The 26,050-nt window shown below is 40.7% G+C and overlaps 1 protein-coding gene across 4 annotated transcripts in view; it reads right to left on the bottom strand.

Moving 5' to 3' along the window:
- Window positions 1-26,050, bottom strand: part of NPHP1 (nephrocystin 1) — a 57,113-nt gene that overhangs the window by 23,389 nt on the left and 7,674 nt on the right. For 2 of the 4 annotated variants that reach the window (XM_066267835.1, XM_066267838.1), the window contains exons 4-13: window positions 24,451-24,575; window positions 21,302-21,522; window positions 17,192-17,289; window positions 13,872-13,972; window positions 13,158-13,200; window positions 11,286-11,373; window positions 9,527-9,621; window positions 7,104-7,232; window positions 2,211-2,285; window positions 1,464-1,574 (exon numbers count right to left, since the gene is read on the bottom strand). In XM_066267835.1, the coding sequence (XP_066123932.1) occupies window positions 1,464-1,574; window positions 2,211-2,285; window positions 7,104-7,232; window positions 9,527-9,621; window positions 11,286-11,373; window positions 13,158-13,200; window positions 13,872-13,972; window positions 17,192-17,289; window positions 21,302-21,522; window positions 24,451-24,575 (1,086 nt within the window). The remainder of the gene's footprint in view (window positions 1-1,463; window positions 1,575-2,210; window positions 2,286-7,103; window positions 7,233-9,526; window positions 9,622-11,285; window positions 11,374-13,157; window positions 13,201-13,871; window positions 13,973-17,191; window positions 17,290-21,301; window positions 21,523-24,450; window positions 24,576-26,050) is intronic. The other 2 variants (XM_066267836.1, XM_066267837.1) reach the window with 2 other exon arrangements.

Below are 26,050 nucleotides of genomic sequence, written 5' to 3'. Positions count from 1 at the left end.
GAATAAATGAATAAATAAATAGCACCAGAGTTCACTTAAGCTATAAATGTAAACAAATACATATCTATTTATTTTTCCTGCCAAATATTTTTCCCCTTTTCTTCACTACTATGAGAACCTCACTTTCTTTTTTTTTTTTTCCAAGGAGGAAAGAGCAGTATGTTCAGCTCTTCCTTCCCCTTCAGATTTCTTTTTGGCTCAGGCGGCCATAGGTCCTACTAGCTATTGAGATACAGATGAAAATTTCTAAGTGGGGCCTCCGGAAAATCTCTGTAATGGAAATAGATTGTTTTGTTTTGTTTCACCTTCTAAGCTTTTCACCGTATTTAGGATTATCAGTAATAGCTGATGGATTGTGGTGTCCTTCATCTAGGTACAAATTGAATACTATTTGCCAGGCAACCTTTAGAATTTGAGATACGGCTCTCTTACTACTGTTTGATAGGCAGCGTATACCAAATTCAAGGTTGTTTTGCTTCTTTGAAAGAAGGTTTTTTTTCCCCACAAATCACTAGACAGTAATAGGCTTTTCTGATGTTGCTCAATAATGTGTCATAATTCTTTTTCATTTTCACCTTCTTACCTGCCACCCCTGGCAACCACTAATCTGCTCTCTATGTCTGTGAACTTGTTTTTTTTAGATTCCACATATAAGTGAAATCATATAGTATTTGCCTTTCTCTATCTGACTTATTTCACTCAGCATAAGGCCCTCAAGGACCATCTATGTTGTTATAAATGTCAAGATTTCATTCTTTTTTATGCCTGAATAATATTCCATTATAAATATTGATATATATTCCATTATATATATATATTCCACTATATATATATTCATTACATATATATATACATACATATATATATATGGTACATCACCCTCATCCAATTGTATATTAGTGAACACTTACATACTTACATTTCTTCCATATCTTGGCTATGATAAATAACACTGCAATAAACATAGCAATACATGTATCTTTTCATATTAGTGCTCTGGATTTCTTTGGAGTAAATATCCAGAAGTGAAACTGCAGGGTTGTATTGTAGTTCTATTTTAAATTTGTTGAGGAACCTCCATACTATTTTCCATGGTGGCTGTACCAATTTACAATCCCACCAACATTTCATGAGGGTTCCCTTTTCTCCACATCCTCGCCAACACTTGTTACTTCTTGTCTTTTTGATATAGTCATTCTAAGAGTTTGAGGTGATATTTTGTAGTTATGATTTGCATTTCCCTGGTGATTAATGATGTTGAACATCTTCTGCACTTAAATGTTAAATGCTACTGAAGAAGCAGCTCTCTATATAAAATTAAAATCAGTGCCTTTTCCACTCCTCAATGATTAAAATTCTATTACACACAAAAACATCAATTATTTTACTTGTAAATACAGGCTGTAAAAAAAAGCTTCTCTTTTAACGGATACATTAGAAAGCTTTATCTTTCACTGACATACATTGCGAATATAAGAAATTCCAAGCTCAAATAATATTCCAAGATCTGGAGATGAAGAACTGGACCGGATGAAGCAGTCACCATCAAGCAAGCATGGCAAGGTACCAGTAACCTGAGAAAATAAGAAAACTAAAGTTACTAATAAAAATAAAAACTGGGAGGAGGTTTGTGCTGCACCCACCTGTAAAAGGTTTATGCCTTTGCACCATAGTAAAGGTGTTTTAAAGGAAACAAAAAGCAGATGGACTGGACTCATCTATACTAATAACCTGAGATTTAAAATTTTAATTTTACCGTTACTCACCCTTTCCTTAGAGAGGCTAAGAAAAACTAGTACTATACCTCGGTCCCCAGAGGTGTGACAAAAATCATTTGCATATATAAGATATTTATAGTAATTATAGTTCTCCATAAACTGACAAAACTTGAAGACTATACACCCATTGGTCAACTTTCCTGAGGTGTGCATTGGGCATTTCCCATCCCCCTCCCTTTTGCTCACTCCATTCCCTCTCCCAGGACAACTGCATCCTGCTTTCCTGCCTGTAAAGTTCCACCCATCCTTCAAGGTTAATTTCTCATCTACAAAACCTTCCTGTGCCCATCTGACTGCATACATTCTGTGCTAAACATAATCATGCCATTTCAGAAATACACTTGGACAGCCTCACCTTAGAAACTAATTGGGTCTCACTTAACAGGTAAAAGAAGTTCCTGTTTTATTCCTTTCACTTAGCCGATGACTTACCTGGGGAGAAAAGGTCCATGTTTTGGGTTTTTTCGGTTGCCATGCGGCTCTGACTGAATGTATGTTGCTCAGAACCTGAAAGGAGATTTTCCTATTTGAAACCACATAGAAAGCTCTCTGAGGCATCAACAAACTTCCACGTCCCAAATGGTAAATAGTGACATGGCTAGGCCGTGTGGACCTGAGAGGGGATCTTTCCCTTCTTACTCTGTGTAATTCTGTCATTTGTTTTCTTTTCACATCAAAAACATACATAACTTTTGAAATGATTAACAAAAAACAAATGTGGCAGGACTTAACTGTAAAAAAAAACAAACCCAAAAAGGGACAGATAAAATGAAATCAGACTCAAATCCTTGCACTAGTAATAAATTATGTTAAGTAAAATACATAATCTCTGAACTAGGTGTACCAGGAAAATGAGGGAAATTTCAGGTACAAATGACCTTTTAAGAAATGTGACCCATAAAAACAATTCATGTGTGGTCCATGACCCTGCCCCCTCAGTCAGACAAAGCTAACAGCTCAGATACACAGCTCCATCTTCTTCATCTCCAGGCTCCTAATCGCTATTCCTTCTGCAATTTGCCTCTTATAAATGCCACTGCAGAAGTCAGTCCCACAATAAACATAAAACAATGAAACACCAAAAGACCTAAAACTGTAAAGAAGACTTAGAAGAGTTCACTGTCTGTAAAGTTACATGTAAAATTGACATCTTCCAAAGGAATGGGTAACAATTTTTATTTTTGATGAAAATATTTTAGTATAGCACTTCTAAAACAGCTTTAAAAGCAATCAGAAATTATTCCAAACATGTCATCTTATTTAAATTCAATGCATTACCCTGAAGTCCCTAGGAGAGTTTTGTGGGGGCAGTTGAGTGGGTATCCACATAAAGAAAGTCCCCATTTCCCTCAATACCTAACATATATGAATTTATTTAAACTCTCCCTAAAATAATATGTATTCTCCACTGGGCTTCCTGGAGTACAAACTCCCTCTGATTATTACCTGGTGTTTAACATGATCTGCAATTCATGTATTCTAAGTTCCCAGAGAAGGGGAGAGTTTGAAGTTGAAAAGTATTAGAGAAGACCCATCCCCCCCATCTCTCTCTTTTCCTCTTGCAGTCATGGCTCAGAATGGTTCAAATGGTTCAAGCAAAGTTGGCCCCGGGCACTGAGGATGGCTCCATGGCCTCATCTCAGGCACTAAAATAACTTGGTTGCCAAGAAATGGAGCAGTGGCCCAGGCAGGCAGAGCCTCACCAGGTGGGGGCTTGCTGGGTGGATCCTGGTCAGGGTGCATGCAGACAGATGTCTCTGCCTCCCTGTCTCTCACTTAATAAAAAGAAAAGTATGAGAGAAAATAATGGCTGAAAAATCCCCAAATCTGGCAAAAGACATAAACTACAACTTTGAGAAGTTGAACAAACCCCAAAGAAGATAAACACAAGAAACGTATGCTGAGATACATCACAAACCTCTGAAAACTAAACACAAATATCTCAAAGACAGTGAGAGAGAAACCTCAGCTTGATTGATGGGGAAACAATTCTAATGATAGTGAATTCTCACTAGAAACCACAGAAGCCAGAAGAAAGTGACAAGATGTTTGTCAAGTGCCAGAGAAAAGAATCGCCAACCCAGAATTCCATCTCTGGTGAAAACATCCCTCAGGACTGAGGGGGAAACAGAGACATTCTTAGATAAAGAAAACTGAGAGTCTGCAGCCAGCAGGCCTACCTGGAAAGGTGGGGAAAAGGACATTCTTCAAACAGGAAGGACTTGATAAAAGAAGGAATCTCTGGACATCAGGGAGGGAAAATGGACAACGGGGAGCATAAAGATAAGGGCGAACACAGCAGATTTTCTCTTGAGGTTTCTCAATTATGCTTGATTGTTGAAGCAAAGATTATAATACCGTGTGATGAGGTACTCAGTATATGGAAAGGAAATAATTCAGATTACAGCATTAAGGAGAGAGGGTAACAATAACAAAGGGAGGTGAAGTTTCTCTGACAAACTGGGACGGTGACACTAGACTGTGGTGAGTGTGTGCACCCTGACACCACTGGCACGCACACAGAGATCCACTCACAGCACTGCAGACAACTTGGAAGGGATTGAGACAATATGTTCACAGAACAACAGGCTGAGGCTGGAACAGAGAGGAAATACAGAAAAAAACCCTCAGCAGGCTAACATGTTCTGACTCTCCTCTAGAATCTGATGGCTTTTAGACACTTCCGGTGCCTTCAGACAGTTGCTTTTTGTTTACCACCCAGAATTGACAGTTGTCACCACGGGGCAAGTTATTCCAAGAAAAGCTTACTCAGCCATTATTAGAAGCAAGCAGTGTCTCATTAATTAGTTTTACAAAATGCGTTTTATTTGTAACCAGGCATGGATTTATTAAAGAAGCACTCTTAAGTCAATCACATCGTTATTTGTAGGGGGGATAAATGGTGAAGGACAAAGACATGATGGGGGGTGGTAAACACAATACAGCGTACAAAGATGTGTTGTAGAATTGGATAACTGAAACCCGTATAATTATGTTAACCACTGTCACTCCAATAAAATTCAATTAAAAAAACAGCATCAGTATTTGTTCTATATAACTTCTTAATTTGGAAAGTTGAATAGTTTCATAAATTTTATTATTTTTATGTAAAATAACACCTATTATACAGAATAAAATTCTAATCTTTGTTTTATGTTCTCATGTATGAACAGGGAGAGATATAGTGAAAATTATCAAACCAGATCCGAGAAAAGGCAACTAACTCCTCTTGTCTTGGTCACTGACGACATCTGCTGGCTCATTTCAGGCAGTGGTAGGTACTGTGCAGAGTGTGGAGGGGAGGGAGGTCCCTGAGACACAAGTTCATGTATTTACCCCCAGTTCAGAAGAAAGGACGGCTCTTTTCTCAGGTCATGAGTTAGAAGTATTCTCAGGTGAATGAGTTTTGAAATTAGTCAAATGTATTTTTCTACATCTACTGAGAAAACCACACAATTTTTCTTCTTTAGTTCTGTTAAAATGGCAAATTACAATGATCTATACTGAAATAGTAAATGTCGGTTACACAGGTGTGTACATTTGAATTCCTGGAATTTAAATTCAATACTCCCAATTAATATTCAATTTGCTAATATTTTGTTTAGGATTTTAGTTTTGATAATAAAGAGGGATATCTCTCTTAATTATTTTCTTGTATAATAATGTCTTGTTATATTTTGGCATCATGTGTTTCCTGGCCTTATAAAATGAGTGGGAAACATTTTCTCCTCATCTTTGGAAGAATTTGTCTACTGTTGTTATTATTTCTTCCTTAAATATCTGGAGGAATTCACCAGTGAAGCCATCTGGGCCTATGGTTTTTTTTTGTTGGAAGATTTTTAATTACAGTTTCAATTTCTTTAGTAAAGGTTATTTAATTTTCTATTTTTTCTTATGTCAGCTTCAGTCAATTGTGGTTTTCAAGGAATTTATTTAGATACACTGTCAAACTAATCAGCATAAAGATGGTTACAATATCCCCTTGTTGCCCTTTTAAGTCTGCAGGATCTGTAGTGAGGTTCCATTTTCATGTCAGATATTGATCATTTGTTTTCTTTCTTTCTTTTTTAAAAATTGTTTGATCAATCTTACTAGGTGGCATCTCTAATTTCTACTAATCTTTTCAAAGAATAAACTTTTGCCTTTTCTGATTTTCTTTTTTGTTCATCTGTTTTAGTTCACTAGTTTCTACTCTTATCATTATTATTTCCTCCATTCTGCTTTCTTCCAGTTTAACTCACTCTTCCTTTTCCAGCCTCTTGAGATGGTAGCTTAGATCACCAATTTTAAATCTTTTTTCTTGTCCATTAATATATGCAATTAAAGCTATAATTTTCCACCTAAGCACTGCTTAAACTGTTATCTCACAAACAAATCATATTAATATTTTAGGAGTCATTCAAATTCTTTGCCTGAGCCTGACTGGTGGTGGCACAGTGGATAAAGCTGGAATGCTGAAGTCACTGGTGTGAAACTCTGAGGTTGATGGCACTGAGTGCCAGCTCATCAGTGCAGGATCACTAACTTGAGTGGGGAAATTGTCCACACAATCCCAAGTTTACCAGCTTGAGCCCAAAGGTCACTGGCATGAAAAGCCCAAGGTCATTACCTTTAGCAAGGGAACACTGGTTCAGCCCTGGCCAAGGCACATACAAAGAGCAATCAATAAACAACTAAAGTGAAAGCAACTACAAGCTGATGCTGCTCACTCTCTCACCCTTTCTTGGAAGCAGTCAATGTGCACTAAAGTGAAGCAGTTATGAGTTGATGCTTCTCACCCTGTCTGTCTCTTCCTGTGTGTCTCTTTCTTTCTCTCTCTCTCAAAAAAAATTTCTTTGCTTGGTTCTCTTAAAAATCAGGGAAGAGTCAAATGGAAAAGGACACAAGGTAACTTTGTATGGGGAGGGGAATGCCCCACATCTTGAGTGGGGTGTTGGCTATATAGGGATATATATATGTCAGAACTGCAACTCTGTGTACTGACGACATGAGCTATATACAATACTAGAAGACAGGCATCCATACCTTTTTTGTAGGTGAAAATCTAAGGCTCAGAAGATTTCATTGTGATATATAAGCCTAAATCACATCTCTAGCAACTCCAAGAGAGTTAAGCCTATGTTGTCAAAACCCATATGGTTTGTACTCTACCATATAATATTTTACATGTATATACACATACACATATATACCTGTATATATATAAAGAAAAAGGCTATGAAAATAACAGAGACAAACAGATCCCTGCAAGTACATGTTTGACATGCGACTTTAACAAAATGTTTCCATTCTGGCATAAACCAAGGTGTTTTTCAGTAAACTCACCTTATTACCATCAAACAGGCAGAGGCGTATATGTCGGCTAAGAACCTGGATGCTCACTCCTGGAACAGGAATCATTTTACAGCTCCAGAGGGTCAGAATCAATGAAACACGAGTCGGTCTTGACCTAATCTGAGACAGAAATTAGTTAGAAAAAAAGTTTATTTTTGTGGCTAACAAGGTAAATTAACTTTCAAAGCATTGTTTATGAATACATGTGAAAATGTAAATGGAATAAAAGGGAAAATTTTACACACAAATATATACCCACAAAAGAAGTGTCAATAGTATGATTAATTTAATTCAAAACTTTAGATAGCCTGACCAGATTGTGATGCAGGGGATAGAACATTGGACTGGGACACAGAGGACCCAGGCTTGAAACCCCGAGGTCGCCACCTTGAGCGTGGGCTCATCTGGCTTGAGCGTGTGGCCACTGGCTTGAGTTTGGGATCATAGACATGACCCCATGGTCACTGGCTTGAGCCTAAAGGTTGCTGACTTGAAGCCCAAGGTCACTGGCTTGAGACCAAGATCACTAGCTTGAACCCAAGGTCGCTGGCTTGAGACCAAGATCACTAACTTGAACCCAAGGTCGCTGGCTTGGATCACTCGCTCTACTGTAGCCCCTGGGTCAAGGCACATATGAGAAAGCAATCAATGAACAACTAAGGAGCTGCAACGAAGAACTGATGCTTCTTATCTCTCTCCCTTCCTGTCTGTCACTATCTGTCCCTCTCTCTGTCTCTATCACAAAAAAAACTTAGGTAAATTTTTTAGGTACTTCTTTACTTTTTTCCCTTTTATTGAATTTATTGGGTGACACTAGTTAACAAAATTATACAGGTTTCAAGTGCACTATTCTAAAACACACTGGACACTGTAGTGTGTTTACAACCCCAAGTTCAGGTACATTTTAAATAAATATTTACATTTAAAATATTTATATTTTGATATAAATGCTTTAAAATTGTGATAAAAAAAAGTCAGTTTAATCGGACAAAATGTATGACCTGACCATGGAATCCCATACGTAAGGTTTGTTCACACAGCCATTCCTCCACAATGTGGGTATATATAGACAATCATCACCAGCATTCATAATATCCATCTAGTTTATCCAAGAACTTAACTGCACTGTTCCTCGGCTTCTTATATAGATGTTTGGATAAAGAGAATGCACTTACCATTGGATGAAATTATTCAGTTCTGCTTCATAGGTATAGTTCAGAATGTCAATAAACAAGTTGGAATTCTGGTTTCTAATTTAAGAACATCTTTAATTCTTAACATTCTTCTTTATGGTAATGGGTACTACCATTTAAATGCTTACATCATTGAAAAACTAAGATGGCATCTAAAAGCTTATCAAATTTTCAGTTTAAGAAATGAGAGCTGTTTTATTCTCTGGGTACAAGTTCATAAAGTTAAATGTCATTTATTTCAGTACTAGCATACTAAACAGACCAAATATATACAATATCTTCATTGGCTTTAAATAAAAGGTATTTAATATGAAGAAGGTTCCAGGTAATGCTTGGGTTGAGAGGGTAAAGGGCACTAAAATTATGTGCCACCCCTCAACATAAAACCTGACCACACTGGGTCCTGTATTCTTCCCTTGCGGCTCTGGCAGAGGAGGGGGAGAGAGAAGAAGGCAAACAGGAAGGAGAGTGATGTGCCCCCATGTGGGTAGATCTGCTAAATGGCTGGGGAAAAGAATCATGTCCAGAGTGTTTCCTACTTCAATACTAGGGATACAGGAATAATTTACTTAAGCTGTCCCCAAAAACTATAATCAGAAAGTGTTCATTCCTTCTTTTTTTTTTAATTTTTTATTTATTCATTTTAGAGAGGAGAGGGAGAGACAGAGAGAGAGAAGGGGGGGAGGAGCTGGAAGCATCAACTCCATATGTGCCTTGAGCAGGCAAGCCCAGGGTTTTGAACCGACGACCTCAGCATTTCCAGGTCGACGCTTTATCCACTGCGCCACCACAGGTCAGGCCATTCCTTCTTAATTAAAATATTACTACTAACAACAACAGTAATGGTAACAGCTAACATTTCCTGAGTTATCATCCTGAGCCTGGCACTGTCCTTAGCCCCTCAGACATAATGTAATTCTCACAATAACCCTATATGGGAAGTATTTTTATCATTCCCTTTTCATATGTGTGAGGCAAAGAATGACTAAGATTGATACGCAGCACTGTTTCCTTTGTAGCAATGGGAGAAGAGCAATGAGATAAAGTCACAATAACAAAGCTAAGTTTTGTCTTAGCTATGTCATTCACTGAGGGTTTCAAAGTCACCACACAGAAACCATTTCTTTGTTTTCCATAACGCATTAATCAATGTACATGTTGTTGGCATACTTGGAACCCTGATACAATCAAGAAAAGCCATAACTCAGGGGCTGTACTTACAGTGCCTGTCTTGGTGTCCCACAGGAGATCTCTGAAGGCCAGCTGGGAAGGAGTGAGCTCTGGCTGTAAGAAGTAACTTGTTTGAAATTGATTCTCTGCAAAAACAATTTTTTCCCTTATTTTATTACCAAAAAAGAAAAAAAAGGAAATAAAAGTCCAAACCGTAAATCCATGATGTTATGCTAGAAAACAGACATTCACTGTTGGGCTGCTTCCTGGGAACGGGCTTCCTAAGACAGAGGTGCCATGGAGATTCACACTCAAGAGTAATAGAAAATGCAAAGATAGAAGCATGTAAGAGCAATCTCAAAGCAGCTTAAAGAAAGACCAGAAAGGCTCAGGCCAATAACATGGCTTGTGGTGAACATGATCCATTCAAACACTTCTGTAAAATACAGGAAATTTAAACTTTTCAAAAATTTAGAAAAATATAATCATTAATTTCACTTAACACAAAACTGTTTCTACACTGTTCTCCCATACTTTAGTTATGAGAATACTTATTACAAAGTCATATAGTCATTCGAGAAATCCTCTTCAAGTTCCTACTCTGCCAGGTACAAGTACACCACTAGGACCTGGAAACCCCAATGGGAACAGAGAAACGGGTCTTGCCCACATTCATTTACAGCTGAATGGGAGAACTATTAAAAACTAAGTAGCCCTGGCCAGTTAGCTCAGCAGTAGAGCGTCGGCCCGGCGTGTGGAAGCCCCAAGTTCGATTCCCAGCCAGGGCACATAGGAGAAGTGCCCGTCTGCTTCTCTACCCCTCCCCCTCTCCTTCCTCTCTGTCTCTCTCTTCCCCTCCCGCAGCCGAGGCTCCATTGGAGCAAAGTTGGCCCGGGCACTGAGGATGGCTCTATGGCCTCTGCCTCAGGCACTAGAATGGCTCTGGTTGCAGCAGAGCAACGCCGCAAATGGGCAGAGCATCGCCTCCTGGTGGGCATGCCAGGTGGATCCCGGTCGGGCGCATGTGGGAAGACTCCTCCCCATTTCTAACTTCGGAAAAATACAAAAAAAAAAAAAACCCAAACAACTAAGTAGAAAAGGGAATAAACAAGTTAATGTAAGCTGATTTAGGCCCACAAAGGGTACTCAGGTGGATAGTGGCGGAGGGAACCTACTTACTCAAGGAAAGTCTGTTGAAGGGTGGGATTTAGCCTGAGACCCAAAGGAAGAGAAGGGAGCGGGGCAGTCGGGGCGAGAGGAGCCTCCCAGCAGAGGGACTTCAAAGCAACCCTCCACAGATAATCCCACAACTCGGTACCAGGGCAGCAACCCAATCGTATCCTCTGTAAGACAGGCTTATGGACAAAGGTTGTCAAGTACAGAGAAATGCAAGAATGAGTAAGAAAACAGAAAATGCAAATGGAAAGGACTCTTGAAAAGTCTTGCTGGAAAAAAAGTAGAGCAAGGGGGGCTCTGCCTAGAAAGGAGCAGGGCTGGGGAGCTCGTTCTCAGGGGGAGGCATTAGGCTGCCACACTGCTGGTGGGGGTGGGGCAGGCTGAAGACACAGGGAAGGGCTGACAAAGAAGAAAGCCACGTTTCTGGACCAAGAAAAGGGACAAGATCCCAGAGCACAAGGAGGCTGGCCTCGCACAGAATCAGGGGTCTCTCTCCTCTATCATGGGAAAGACAGGGACAAGATGAGTGACAAAGAGATGTGAGGACCACCATCTCTGTAAACAACTTGTTTCAGACATGCAGCGTGACTGCTTGACTAAATAAAGGTCTGGGTGGCTGACGGGCACCTGTTACCTTCCTCCAGAAGCTGGAAGAGCGTGGAGGGCCTGAACCCAGCAGGAATGGCCCCCATCGTGGTCAACACAGCAACAGTGTTTGCCTGCTGGAGATGCTAAAGTCAGATTGATCTGCAGTTTTCATTCATGTTTCCCCACCTCTACAATATTGTCTCTATCACTATAGCAACTGTAACCCAAAAAGGAAAACACAAAAAGGAAAACATAAATGCACATACGTTAGTGGACAAAGACAACAACTGAACCTCAAATTCCTGAGAGGTGGCCATCACTGAATCTTTTGTCTCCCAAGGACTTAAGTAAGCCCCAAGCCAAGACCAGTGGGCAAAGCTCTGTGCCCCTGACCTTTCCTCATCAAAATGTCCTTCCACCTGTTCCGCCCACAATGCACTGCCATGTAACAGATGAATTAATATCATAAACAGATGTGCTTTTTTGTATATATGTATACACACACACCCACTCATGGGCAGTGGTGGGATTCAGCTGGTTCACACCCGTTCAGCAGAATTGATACTTTTTTTTTTTGGTTACAGAGACAGAGAGAGGGACAGATAGGGACAGACAGACAGGAAAGGAGAGAAATGAGAAGCATCAATTCTTTGTTGTGGCACCTTAGTAGTTTATTGATTGCTTTCTCATGTGTTCCTTGAGTGAGTGACCCCCTGCTCAAGCCATCATCCTTGGGCTCAAGCTAGCAACCTTGGGCTTCAAGCCAGCAACCTTTGGCCTCAAGCCAGTGACCATGGGGTCATGTCTATGATCCCAGGCTCAAGCCAGCAACCCCATGCTCAAGCTGGTGAGCCCACGCTCAAGCCGGATAAGTCCGCACTCAAGCCGGTGACCTCAGGGTTTCAAACCTGGGTCCTCTATGTCCCAGTTCCATGTTCTATCCACTGCACCACTGCCTGGTCAGGCCTGATACCTATTTTTTTGTTGAGTTCGGTGAACCAGGTGTTAAAATTGCACTTGTAATCAGGGTTCTCTCTAAGGTGGGCACCTGGGCAGCTGCCCAATGTGGAAATCACAAATATATATTCCTTAGTCTTTTCAGCATTCATCTGTGCAACAGCATATTCAAAGTGCCTGAAGTAATGTTCATGCCGTTCATAGGTGAAAAAAATTGCAAGTAAGGATGCCAATCAAGAAGCAATATGGAAATATATTAAATAACAGTTTTATTGTTTTTTGTCAAGTATTATTTAATATTTTTCATTAATATTTTACAATTTATAATCTAGTTTTATGTACCTCTTTTACTGTTCTTATTTAAGTATTCAATGCATGAAATAATAAGCTACCTTTCGGTATATCATTGTTTTTTACTTAAAACGGTCATTAGGGCAGAGAACTGGTTGTTAAATTATTTGAATCCCACCACTGGTCACGCACATGTCCATACAAGTGAGAGCCAAAGTAAAAAGTAAGAATGGATAGTTACTAAACTAAAATGGTTTATTAAATGGTTACTTATGGAGAGAGTGGATTTTCATACTGTTATATAATTTTTTAAATGGTAGTATTATATATAATTTCCTACATTTTTTATCTTTCTGGAATTTTTCCTATTAAATGAAATTTAACAGAAGTCTTTACCCAAATGATAGAATACTGAGGCAGAATCAGCGAGAGTCACCCCCAAGTTCACAGATCTACTCTTCTCACAAAAAAGTCCCAACGGGAAACACTCCCAGAGCACAGGCTCCCTGGAGCAACAATGCAAGTGTCCTGCTTGGGGCATGCCACACACCCGCACCCTGTGTGCTATCCAATGCTGTCTCTCACAGTCCCAGTCTATTTTGAATCTGAACTCTAGATGAACTATTAGGTAACAAAGTGAGATATTATTGACAAGACAGGAGATACCTACCTCTGAGAGAGCTGTTTGGACAACACTCCAATGAGAATCAGTTCTGGGAGACAAAATAGCAAGGTGAGGGCACAAACAGGTGTCATACAGTTAGGGAACTTCATTAATCAAGAACAAAGTGGCTGGGGCCAGCTGCCTCAGTGGTAGAGGGCCTGCCTAGCATGAGGATGTCCCAGGTTCAATCCCTGGTCAGGGTACACAGGAGAAGCGACCATCTGCTTCTCTACCCTTCCTCTCCCCCCTCTCTCTTCCCCTCCCACAGCCATGGCTCAATTGGTTTGAGTACATCAGCCCAGGTGCTGAGGATGGCTCCATGGAACCTCTGCTTCAGGTGCTAAAAATAGCTCAGTTGCAAGCATGGCTGCAGATGGGCAGAGCATCAGTCCCAGATGGGTATCACCAGGTGGATCCTGGTTGGGGCACATGTGGGAATCTGTCTCTCTATCTCCCCTCCTCTCACTTGGAAAAAGAATAAAGCACATAACTGTCAGTAAGCTCTGAAAACCTAACAGTATCCAGAGGAAACCAAGAGAGAATAACCACAAAAGAAAGTAGCCACGACCTTTAAGCAATCAGTAATATGAAAAGCACTGTTCACAAACTACAATTGTCTCCATTGCAAAACATTCTTGAATTGTGTACAGAGATAAAAATAAACAAGGTTTCCCAAACCATTTACTCATTTTATTCTGATATCCCCTCAGGCCTTTGTACCTTTGTGTAACTTCCGCTCCCTCTGCTGTCTCATCCTCCACCTCCACAGCTCCTTCATGGCATTCCTCACTTGACTCTTGGCCTTCTTCTTTAGGACAGGGCTGAAAAATGAATGAAATACTAGGTGCTTCATTACCTAATGCAAAAATCAACTAAAAAAAAAGACTTTTGGAGAGACTTGAATATAGATGAGAATTTACATGATGGGCATATCAAAAATGAGTGGGAAAAAGATTTCAACATATTGTTGATCATTTCACTCTTTGAAAAATTACAAGGATAGAAGTAGAGAGCAAGTTTAATCAAAATAAATTCCAGGTGGTATTTATTCAAATGAAAAAATAAAGGTAGAAATATAAGAACTCTAAAACATTAGAAGAAAATAATCCTGTGACAGGGAAGCCCTTTCCAATTTTGACACCCAAACCAGAAATCACACCTGACAACACTGCCAGGCTTGGCTACATTAAAAATAAACATGGTTGAAAGTCAACAAAGAGAACACTGTCACAGACTTCCAAGAGTTAATATCCTTATTATTAAAATATTTTTATTAATTTTAATGGGGTGACATTGATAAATCAGGGTACATATGTTCAGAGAAAACCTCTCCAGATTATTTTGACATTTGATTATGTTGTATACCCCTAACAACTCCAATGAATCAATAAGAGTTTTTAAAATCCTTTAGAAAAATGGTCAGAAGAACTAAAAAGGTAATTTACCAAGAAGAAACAGAATGGTCAAAAAGCACATAAAATGACGCTCAATCCCAATAGCAGGACAATGAATGCTATTAAAAACAATCATGGCCCTGGCCGGTTGGCTCAGCGGTGGAGCGTTGGCATGGCGTGCGGGGGACCCGGGTTCGATTCCCGGCCAGGGCACATAGGAGAGGCGCCCATTTGCTTCTCCACCCCCCCCCCTTCCTCTCTGTCTCTCTCTTCCCCTCCCGCAGCCAGGGCTCCATTGGAGCAAGGATGGCCCGGGCGCTGGGGATGGCTCCTTGGCCTTTGCCCCAGGCGCTGGAGTGGCTCTGGTCGCGGTGGAGCGACGCCCCAGAGGGGCAGAGCGTCGCCCCCTGGTGGGCAGAGCATCGCCCCTGGTGGGCGTGCTGGGTGGATCCCGGTCAGGCGCATGCGGGAGTCTGTTTAGCTGTCTATCCCCATTTCCAGCTTCAGAAAAATACAAAAACAAACAAACAAAAAAACAATCATGAGGCCCTGGCTGGTTGGCTCAGCAGTAGAGTGTTGGCCCAGTGTGTGGAAATCCCAGGTTCGATTCCCGGTCAGGGCACACAGGAGAAGCACCCATCTGCTTCCCCACCCTTCCCTGTCCTTTCTCTCTATCTCTTTCTTCCCCTCCCGCAGCCAAGGTTCCATTGGAGCAAAGATGGCTTGGGCACTGAGGATGGCTCAATGGCATCTGCCTCAAGTACTAGAATGGTTCTGGCTGCAGCAGAGCATCATCCCAGATTGGCAGAGCATTGCCCATTCTATGGGTGGCATGCTGGTGGATCCCAGTTAGATGCATGTAGGAGTCTGTCTGACTGCCTCCCCGCTTCTAACTTCGGAAAAATACAAAAAACAAACAAACAAACAAAAACAATCATGAGCCTTTCTGCCTATCACACTATCAGAAAGGTTGGTGACAGTCATCACTAGAAGTGCGTGGGGACATATGTTCTTGCAATGCTGGGGGTGGGAGTACAAACAGGCCTAACTTCTATGAAAGGCAAAATGGCAAATTCAATCAAAATATAAAGGTGTGAACCAGCAGTGAGCATCTGGAATTTTATCCAAGAGGAACATGAGAGATGTCTACAAAGATGCCTGCACAGACTGATCCTAACACAGGTGCAATTGTTTGCCGCTGAATATCTACCTCCTCTTTTCTAACAGAATTCCACCTTTTAGCAAGGATCTGGCAAAAAGGCTACAGTTTACAAAACCTCCTTGCAGCTATATGTTGAGAAGAACTAGGCCCTGACCAGTTGGCTCAGTGGTAGCATATCAGCCTGGCTTCTGGATGTCCTGGGATCGATTTCTGGTCAGGGAACACAGGAGAAGTGACCATCTGCTTCTCTACCCCAACCTCTTCCCCTTCTCTCTCTCTGTCTCTCTTCTGCCCCTACAGCCATAGCTCAACTGGTTCAAGCATATCGGCTCCAGATGCTGAGATGGCTTAGTGGAACCTCTGCCTCAGGTGCTAAAAATAGTTTGGTTGCAAGCATGGCCCCAGACCCACACAAGGGTTGCTGGGTGGATCCCAGTCAGGGCTCATATAGGAGTCTCTCTCTATCTCCCCTCCTCTCACTTGAAAGAGAGAGAGAGAGAAAGAGAGAGAAGAACTAAATTTTGATTGAGGAGAAATAATTGGAAGTTTTTTGTATAACTTCCAGAAAATGGAAGCTCCAGAAAATGGCAGCTCAGGCCTTTTAACTTCTTGTTCCTCTTTCCTTCTCTTTTACTGCTTGGAATCATTAAAAATCTAGCAGCCAACTTAAACCACTATAGTAATTCCTGAAAGCGGTACGCCACCTAACCACAGAGTGAAACATGAGATGGAGGCCTCAGCATCCTTTGACTGCTACTCCACACCTCCACCTTGTGCAACAGAAATACGGCAGTTTATGAGACTGGGCCCTTAACATGTGAGGCCTGCTAACCCCAGGAGTTAGTATCACTATTGTGGGACACCTGGCTGGTATCACACAATTGGTGTGGAAAACAACTTGCATTTGCTGTCAGAGAAAAACAACACAGTTAGTGTTAGAAATGGTGTCAGAAAAAAAGACCTATCTATATAGTTACTAGAAAATTTTAAATTACATTTACAGTTTTCATTAGACTTCTATTGGCCAGCAATGATCCAGACAGAGTAGTAATGTATATTGACACAAAAAAATGACCATGCTATTTCATGAAGAATAAAAACCACAAGGTAAAAAGCATGAATGCATAGGATGTTTATATCCTAGTATGGGATCATATTGAAGTTAACTATAGATCATTTGAAGTTAACTATAGTCCTGTTTTACAACAAATAATAAACACCTACTAATCTTTATGATCAGCACTAACCCTCAAAAGCATCTTAATTGTGGGATAACATTCTGGGGCTCACCTGCATGAGAACACTCACAGGTCCCAGGACTATTAACACAAGTATTTTCCCATGCTCTGTGCCTTGAAAATTAAGGAAAATTCTGTATCTCAAATCTTTCACTAGTTAGTTAATCCAAGAATACAGCTTAATTTCCATGCAAAATGAAAAGGTGTTGAATGAGGAAAAGGAAAGAATAAACAACAAACACTAACCTCCAGGTAGGTTCTGGGAACAAGACCTTTGTTTCCTTTGGCATTCTTAGCCATCCACCAACCATCAGGGTTTTTTTCAATTATAAGCAGAATTTCCCCTTTCTTAAAGCAAAACAAAGTAAATTTTTTTAAATAAAATTTTACCCCAACACAGAAATTATCAACATAAAAACTATTTTTTAAATATAATGAAGTATAAAAATCATATGATACTTCAATAGATGCAGAAAAAAGCATTTGACAAAATCCAGGACCCATTTACAATAAAAACTCTCAGCAAAGTGGGAATAGAGGGAACATACCTCAAAATAATAAAGGCCATATATGACAAACCCATAGCTAACATCACTCAATGGGAAAAAAACTAAAACCATTTCTCTTAACATCAGGAACAAGACAGGAATGTCCACTTTTACCACTCTTATTCAACATAGTACTGGAAGTATTAGTCATAGCTATAAAGAAGAAAAAGAAATAAAAGGCATCCACATTGGAAAGGAAGAAGGAAAACTGTCATTATGTCAGATGGCATGATACTGTGTATTGAGAACCCTAAAGATTCCACTAAAAAACTACTAAAAATGAAAAATAAATTCAGCAAAGTAGCAGGACTTAAAATAAATATCCAGAAATCAGTTGCATTTTTACACAGTAATAATGATCTCTCAGAAAGGGAAACTAAGAAAACAACACCATTCAGTTACTTCAAAAAGAATAAAATACCTAGGAACAAATTTAACCAAGGAGGTAAAAGACATGTACTCAAAAAATTACAAGCAACTGAAGAAAGAAAATAAAGAAATACAAATAAATGGAAGCATGTGCTGTGCTCATGGATAGAAAGAATTAACATCGTTAAAATGTTCATAATACTCAAACCAATCTGTAGATTCACTGTAACCCGCACCAAAATACCAATGGTATTTTTCACAGCACTGAACCAATAATCCCAAAATTTGTATGGAACTACAAAAGACCCTGAATACCCACAACAATCTTGAGGGGGGAAAAAGTCAGAGAAACCTGATATCAAACTATACTACAAGGCCGTAGTAATCAAAATAGCATGATACTGGTACAAAAATAGTCACATATATCAATGGGACAGAGTGAAGAGTCCAGAAATAGCCCTATGACCATATGGTCAATTAATATATGACAAAGGAGGCAAGAATGATGTTGAAAAAATTGGACAGATGCATACAAAAAAATAAAACTAGACCACCTTCTTACTCCGCATACAAAAATAAACTGAAAACAAATTAAAAGCTTAAATGTAAGACTCAAAACTATAAAACTACTAAAAGAAAACATAGGCAGTAAAATCATGGACATTTCTCTTAGCAATATATTATCTTTTCCTTTTTGGTAATTTTTCCATTGATTTGAGAGAGAGAGAGAGAGAGAGAGGGAGGGAGAGGGAAGGAGGAGGAAGAGAGGAAGAAAGAGAGAAGCATCAACTCATTGTTCCACTTAGTTGCTCCATTTAGTTGTGCACTCATTGGTTGTTTCTCATATGTGCTCTGACTGGGGATTGAACCTGCAACCTTGGCCCACCAGGTGATGCTCTATCTACTGAATCACCTGGCCAGGGCAGCAATATATTTTCTGATGTATTTCCTCAGCCAAAGAAAACAAAAGAAAAAATGAACAAAGGACCTACATCAAACTAAAAAGTTTTTTGCACAGCAAAGGAAACCTTCAAAAAAAGGAAAGACAACCTTCTGAATGAAGGAAGATAACTGCCAATAACACATCTAATAAGAGGTTAATATGCAAAGTTTGTAAATAATTCATACAATTTGACACCAAAAACAAAATCATATTAAAAAACGAGCATAGGACCTGAATATACACTTCTCCAAAAAGGACATACAGATGGCAAATAGACAGACATATGAAAAGACACTCAATATCACCAATCATCAGAGAAATGCAAATTAAAACCAGAATGAGCTATTACCTGTCTGTCAGAATGACTATCATCAATAATCAACAAACAATAAGTATTGGTGAGGATGTGGAGAAAAGGGAACCCTCATGTACTGTTGGTGGGAATGCAGACTGGTATAACCACTATGAAAAACAGTATGGAAGGTCTTCAAAAAATTAAAGATGAAACTGCCTTATGAACCAACAATTCCACTTTGAGTACATATCCAAAGAAACCCAAAATATTAACTCAAAAAATTTATGCACCCTTATGTTCACTGCAGCGTTATTTACAATAGCCAAGATGTAGAAACAACCCAAGTACCCATCAGTAGACGAGTAGATAAAAAAAGTTGTGGTACATTTATTTACACAATGGAATACTACACAACCATTAAAAAAGAAGGGAATATTACCATTTGCAAGAGCATGGATGGACCTAGAAGATACTATGCTAAGTGAAATATGTCAGTCAGAGAATGACAAGTACCATATGATTTTACTCATATGTAGAATTTTTTTTTTTTTGTATTTTTCTGAAGCTGGAAACGGGGAGAGACAGTCAGACAGATTCCCACATGCGCCCGACTGGGATCCACCCAGCACGCCCACCAGGAGCAACGCTCTGCCCACCAGGGGGCGATGCTATGCCCCTCTGGGGCATCGCTCTGCCGCGACCAGAGCCACTCTAGCGCCTGGGGCAGAGGCCAAGGAGCCATCCCCAGCGCCCAGGCCATCTTTGCTCCAATGGAGCCTTGGCTGCGGGAGGGGAAGAGAGAGACAGAGAGGAAAGTGCAGCAGAGGGGTGGAGAAGCAAATGGGCACTTCTCCTATGTGCCCTGGCCGGGAATCGAACCCGGGTCCCCCGCATGCCAGGCCGACGCTCTACCGCTGAGTCAACCGGCCAGGGCCCATATGTAGAATTTAAAGAACAAAATAGATAAGTAAAATCAAAACAGATTCATAGACAGAGAACAGACTGATGGTTGCTAGAGGGGGTTTGGGGGACTGGTGGAAAAGATGAAGGGATAAAAAAGTACAAAGCAATAGTTACAAACTAGTCACAAGAATATAAAGTGCAGCATAGGGACTGTAGTCAATAACATGTAATAATTGTAGTGTCAGGTGGGAACCTGATACATCAGGGTTGCCACTTTGTTAAGTATATGATTGACTGACCATGACGCTGTACATCTAAAATTAATACAAAATAATATTGAATGTAAACTGGTATTGAAAAATAAAATTAAAAGTCTTAAAAGAAATATAAGTAAATAAATAAAAAGTAGAAGGTATTACTCTTTTATCATTTTACTACCATGTAACTTTGATAACAGTTTCACATGATTACTGCTTATTAAATCATTAGTATCAGGCCTGACTGGTGGTGGTGAGGTGGATAGAGCATTAACCTGGGACACTGAGGATACATACATACATACATACATACATACAGGACCCTGCTCTCAAGCCAGTGCCCTGAAACCCCAAAGGTGGTGGTGAGGTGGATAGAGCATTAACCTGGGACACTGAGGATACATACATACATACATACAGGACCCTGCTCTCAAGCCAGTGCCCTGAAACCCCAAGGGCACTGGCTTGAGAGCAGGGTCACCAGCTTGAGTGTGGGGTCGTCAACATGATTCCAAAGTCACTGGCTTGAAGCCCAAGATCACTGGCTTGAGCTCAAGGTCACTGACTTGGTCAAGGGGTCACTGGCTTGGCTGGAGCCCCTGGTCAAGTCATATTTGAGAAACAATCAAAAACAACTAAAGTGACACAACTACAAAGTTGATGCTTCTCATCTCTCCCTTCTAGTCTGTCTGCCTGTCTCTCTCTCACAAAGGAAGGAAGGAAGGAAGGAAGGAAGGAAGGAAGGAAGGAAGGAAGGAAGGAAGGAAGGAAGGAAGGAAGGAAGGGAGGGAGGGAGGGAGGGAGGGAGGGAGGGAGGGAGGGAGGGAGGGAGGGAGGGAGGGAGGGAGGGAGGGAGGGAGGGAGGGAGGGAGGGGAAGGGAAGGAAGAAAGGAAGGGCAGGAGGGAGGGGAAAAGAAAAAAGAAAAGAAAGGAAAGAGCATCAGGAATACGTAACACAGGTATACAGGTAGAGTCTCCTTATTCTGTATTCTGTTAGGTATGCAAATTGATCGTGAGGTCAGGCTCCAGTCTTGTTTCTACCTGCCTTAAATGTAAGATCCCCAGCCTGCTGAGCAGTAAAATCTCCAACAGCGGCATACTCTTTACTTGTCATTTGTTGCTGAGATTCCCTTTCCTGTTTCTGTTCCTCTTCCATTTCTTCTTCCTCCCCATCACTTTCTTCACTTTCTTCTTTGTCATCGTCTTCTTCATCTTCTTCATCAAAATCATCATCTTCCTCTCTTTTAGTAAGTGCCTCAATTCTGCAAAAAAAAAAAAAATCTATGACAAGGATCACCTGAAGTAACCTTTATGAACAAATTAAGTATGAGTACTTCTATACATAGAACTGGCCCACATTTGGAACTGGCAAATAAAGGAAATAAGGGGAAAGCCCAGCTAGTGGTTTCCACCATCTAGCTAAGAACAGGGGACTTGAGGGACTGAGTGGAAAAGGAGTTATATCTGAGGGAGCTGAGTGTAAGGGTAGAGCATTTGCTGGACTAAAGGCTAAGAGACGTGTATTCTAGTCTTGGATTCATCCACCCAGCAAACGTGGCTTGCGCATTATTACCCTGTGCTTAGAGCACAGTCTCTGAGGTTAAATTCTGGTTCTACCCCTTCGAAGGTTGAGTAAAAGCTGTGATTTACAGACAGCAGGCTCCTTTTAAGCTCCCCAGTTCTCATTGGTAACATGGAGATGACAATAGCACCTGCCTTACAAGGATTAGATAGATGGGTTACCAACCCAAAGTGTTTGGAACTGTTATGCCACACAGCAAGCCTTTACAAAAGTCAGCTCTGCTGATGATGGCCCATGTTTGACACAGGGGCTACAAAGGTAAACCAGACACAATGTTCTATCCTCAAGAAGCTTACAATGAGACAATCTAGAAAATGAGTAATTACACTATTGTTCAAACAGGTAATAGAGTGGGGGTACAGGGTACTAAGGACACACAAGAGCGACTGAACCTAGACTGCTTGGGTGGGATCAGGAAAGACTCAGAATTAGGTCTTGAGAGATGAGCTGGAGTCAGGTAAAAGGAAGAAGCAAGGACAGGGAGGGAACGGAGAATGGAGTGCAGGGAGGGCAGGGTCTGCTCTGCACTTCAGAAAGACACGACAATGTGGGCAACAGACTGGTAGAAGGGCTGAAGGAAAGGTGGCCATAAAGAGTGACACCTGACAACAGTATGAACTAAGGAAGCAGCATCAGGGAGGAAGAGAAAGACGTGTCAGAAAGGTCTGAAGGAGGTAAAATGGAAGGTGAGGGAAGAGGGAGCACTCAAATACTACTGGCTGGGGTAAGTCACTGAATCTGTCTGAGCTTTATTTATTCATTCAACACTCAGCAAAGTCATCAGTCATTGACAGGGTGCCTACTGTGTGATGGACACTATGCACCAGACTCTACAACAATCCAGAAGTCTTTGCTCTGATACAGCTCACATTAGAGAAGCTCACCTTTGAAATGGAGTCATTTTAAGGATTTCATTTTATCAAGTTTTTTTTTTTAGCTACTCCTTTATCTTATTTTGGAGTGATTGCTCTAGGTATGACAATATGTATCCCTAACTTACCTCATATTAACCTGAATATTATATTTCACCAAAACTGAAAGAATTTTCAGATGGTATGATTCCATGTACCTTGTCGGCCCTTTTAGCCATTCCTGTTCCTCTGTGGTCATATTTACTTCTATATAGAGTTGATTCTCTTTATTTGCAGATTCCATATTTATAGTAAATTAATTTACTTGCTAAAATTAATCTGAAACCCCAAATCAATACTTGGAGTGCTTTGTGGCCATTCACAGACGTATGCAAAGCAGCAAAAACCTGAGTTGCCTGATACACACGCTCACAGCTGAGGCTGAATAAGGTGACACCTGCCTTCTTTTTTCAGCCCTCCTACTGAAAACAGGTTTCCTTTACACAGTCTATTTAGTGCCACGGATTTTGCATCTTTGTGCTTTTGTCGGTAATTCTGCCATTTAAAGTGGCGCTAAACAACTGCTGAAGTGCTGGGCTGTGTTCCTACAAAGACGAGAAGGAGGAAGTGTGAGATCCCATGGGAAAGTAAAGAGGGGAAGTCAGAATTGTCTAATTTTGCCCTCAGGTGACTGACCATCTACTTGGGGAAACAATGGCAGAGCTCTGAAAAGCTAACTAAACAAACGTGTGAAAATGTATGAAAATAAAGATGCTGTCTTTAATGTCAATGCTCACATGTAGGAAGAAAGTTATTTGGATCATCTACTTGCATATTTCCTCCTTTCATAAATATTCTTTAAAAATTGGAGGCAGAAACATGCACTGTTCTCTACTGGAGTGGATGTTAGTAATTGTCTTTGTAAAGTAGAAAGAAATCCTGATGGTCTATACAGGGGTAGTCAACCTTTTTATACCTACTGCCCACTTTTGTATATGTTAGTAGTAAAATTTTCTAACCGCCTACTGGCTCCACAGTAATGGTGATTTATAAAGTAGGGAAGTAACTTTACTTTATAAAATTTATAAAGCAGAGTTACAGCAAGTTAAAGCATATAATAATAATTACTTACCAAGTACTTTATGTCAGATTTTTGCTAAGTTTGGCAGAATAAATCTTTATAAAACAACTTACTATAGTTAAATCCATCTTTTTATTTATACTTTGGTTGCTCCGCAATCACCCACCATGAAAGCTGGAACGCCCACTAGTGGGCGATAAGGACCAGGTTGACTACCACTGGTCTATACAAACCCAAGCTGTGGGAAGCAGAAAGGATAAGGCCAACTATTCAGACTCTTCAAATGCTGTTCCCTTATTTTTATACTGTAGTCTGGTCAAATAAGGACACAGGTACAAGGACATAGGTATAAGAACTCTAAAATTTTCACTGATTTCCAGTACTCAGAATGACAAAGTAGCTGGTATTGGACTTAACCTTCTAACCAGAAACAGCAACAAAATCTGGACCAATATACAAAATGGCTGTTGGATGTCACTGGACATCAACCGAGCAGGACTGGGGTCCTTTACATCTTGCCCGGGCTTTCATTCTACTGTGCTCATTAAACTAATGCTTACTGACTATCCTGATACCACCACTTGTTTGTATCTCTCCTGTTGTGTGTCTGCATCCTGCGTGAAACGTGAAAACTGCTGGTGACCCAATGTCCGAAGGAAGGAAGGAAGATGCATACTCAGTTCTATTTTCACTATTTACAGACACAGCAAGTTCCTGAAGTTGGCGAGTCAGCTTATCCAAAAGATTGAGCTCCTCCTCCTTTTTCTGGTGATAGTTCCCGACAGGAGCAGGTTCATCAGCCTAGGAGAAAACATGAGTCCCATTACACTGAAAATTTTGTTTCTTATTGTAATAGGCAGACAGGCATGTGCAGAGCAAGGACTATAGGCCAGGTACAGGCGGTCCAGGGTGCAAAGCCCCACGGGCCTAGCAATGGGCTAAAAGGGGAGGACAAGGATCTTGCCCCTAGAGTGACATTTCCTCCCCTGGCATGTTGCTAGTCATGTGGGTTAAACCCGATTAGCATGGGGAATGGACAAGGGGTTCAGAGAATAGCCCCTGCAGAAGAATGTATAACTTCTGTCAACTGTACTAAAAACTGTTTTATGCTTTCTGCAGACATAGAAACAAATTGCAACATCACCAATACTGTATCTTTTGTCTTGGGTCACATTAAATTACCTGCAGAATGGTTTTTAATACGTAGAAGGGCAGTTTATTCCTATGTTCCAGCAAAACAGTTCTGGGGGACCATGCTCTCTTTTAAAACTGAGTGTTTATGCCTCAGAAGCCCCACACTACCTGGGCTCCATGGGAACTCTCCCTTGCACTGGATTGTAACTGTGATTTGCACCTTTTAACCCATTGAACATAATTTTAACTATATTTGAAATGCCAGTCATGGTAACCTCCTGGCTGTGTAGTATTACTGGCTTAGAGAGCATCTATTGTTTTCATTCTTTTTATCTTTTCCAGTATCATAGTTTGTTATTACATACAATGTGACCCTTACATGAATCTGCTGTAAGTGTATTCCTAAACCCCATATGAGACTTTCAAATGCCAAAATACATGCTCAATAGCAAATGCTTACTTCCATATAAAACTACAGTAATCTTACAGAAATAAGATAATTAAAACTAACAGTGGGGAATGACAAAGGAACTCTCGAGTTTAAAATTTTAGCTTTGCCTGGCCTGTGGTGGCACAGTGGATAAAGTGTCAACCTGGAATGCTGAGGTCAACGGTTTGAAACCCTGGGCTTGCCCAGTCAAGGCACATATGGGAGTTGATGCTTCCTGCTCCTTCCCCCTTCCCTCTCTCTATCTCTCTTAAATTTTTTAAATAAAATTTAAAAAATAAATAAAATAAAACTTTAGCTTTATCATAGTTAATAGGCTTAATGGTTGACACTTATAGTTTAGTCTTAATTGATGGGCTTATGGATTAACACATGTAAAAGTTTATTGTTTTAGGAGGCCTGCATGCAATTAATCAGACCTAGCCAGGCACTGGGAGGTCTGCAAATAATTTAACCCTTTGTTTGTCAAAAGGACTGCAGTCAATCAAAGTAATTTCTGCAGCCCTGGCCAGTTGGCTCAGCGGTAGAGCCTCGGCCTGGCGTGCGGGGGACCCGGGTTCGATTCCCGGCCAGGGCACATAGGAGAGGCGCCCATTTGCTTCTCCACCCCCACCCCCTCCTTCCTCTCTGTCTCTCTCTTCCCCTCCCGCAGTCAAGGCTCCATTGGAGCAAAGATGGCCCAGGCACTGGGGAT

The sequence above is a fragment of the Saccopteryx bilineata genome, chromosome 3 (genome assembly GCF_036850765.1).
Source record: "Saccopteryx bilineata isolate mSacBil1 chromosome 3, mSacBil1_pri_phased_curated, whole genome shotgun sequence".
Taxonomy (NCBI): Eukaryota; Metazoa; Chordata; class Mammalia; order Chiroptera; family Emballonuridae; genus Saccopteryx; species Saccopteryx bilineata.
Note: the sequence above shows the minus strand (reverse complement) of the source record. Positions and strands in the feature narration are given on the sequence as shown.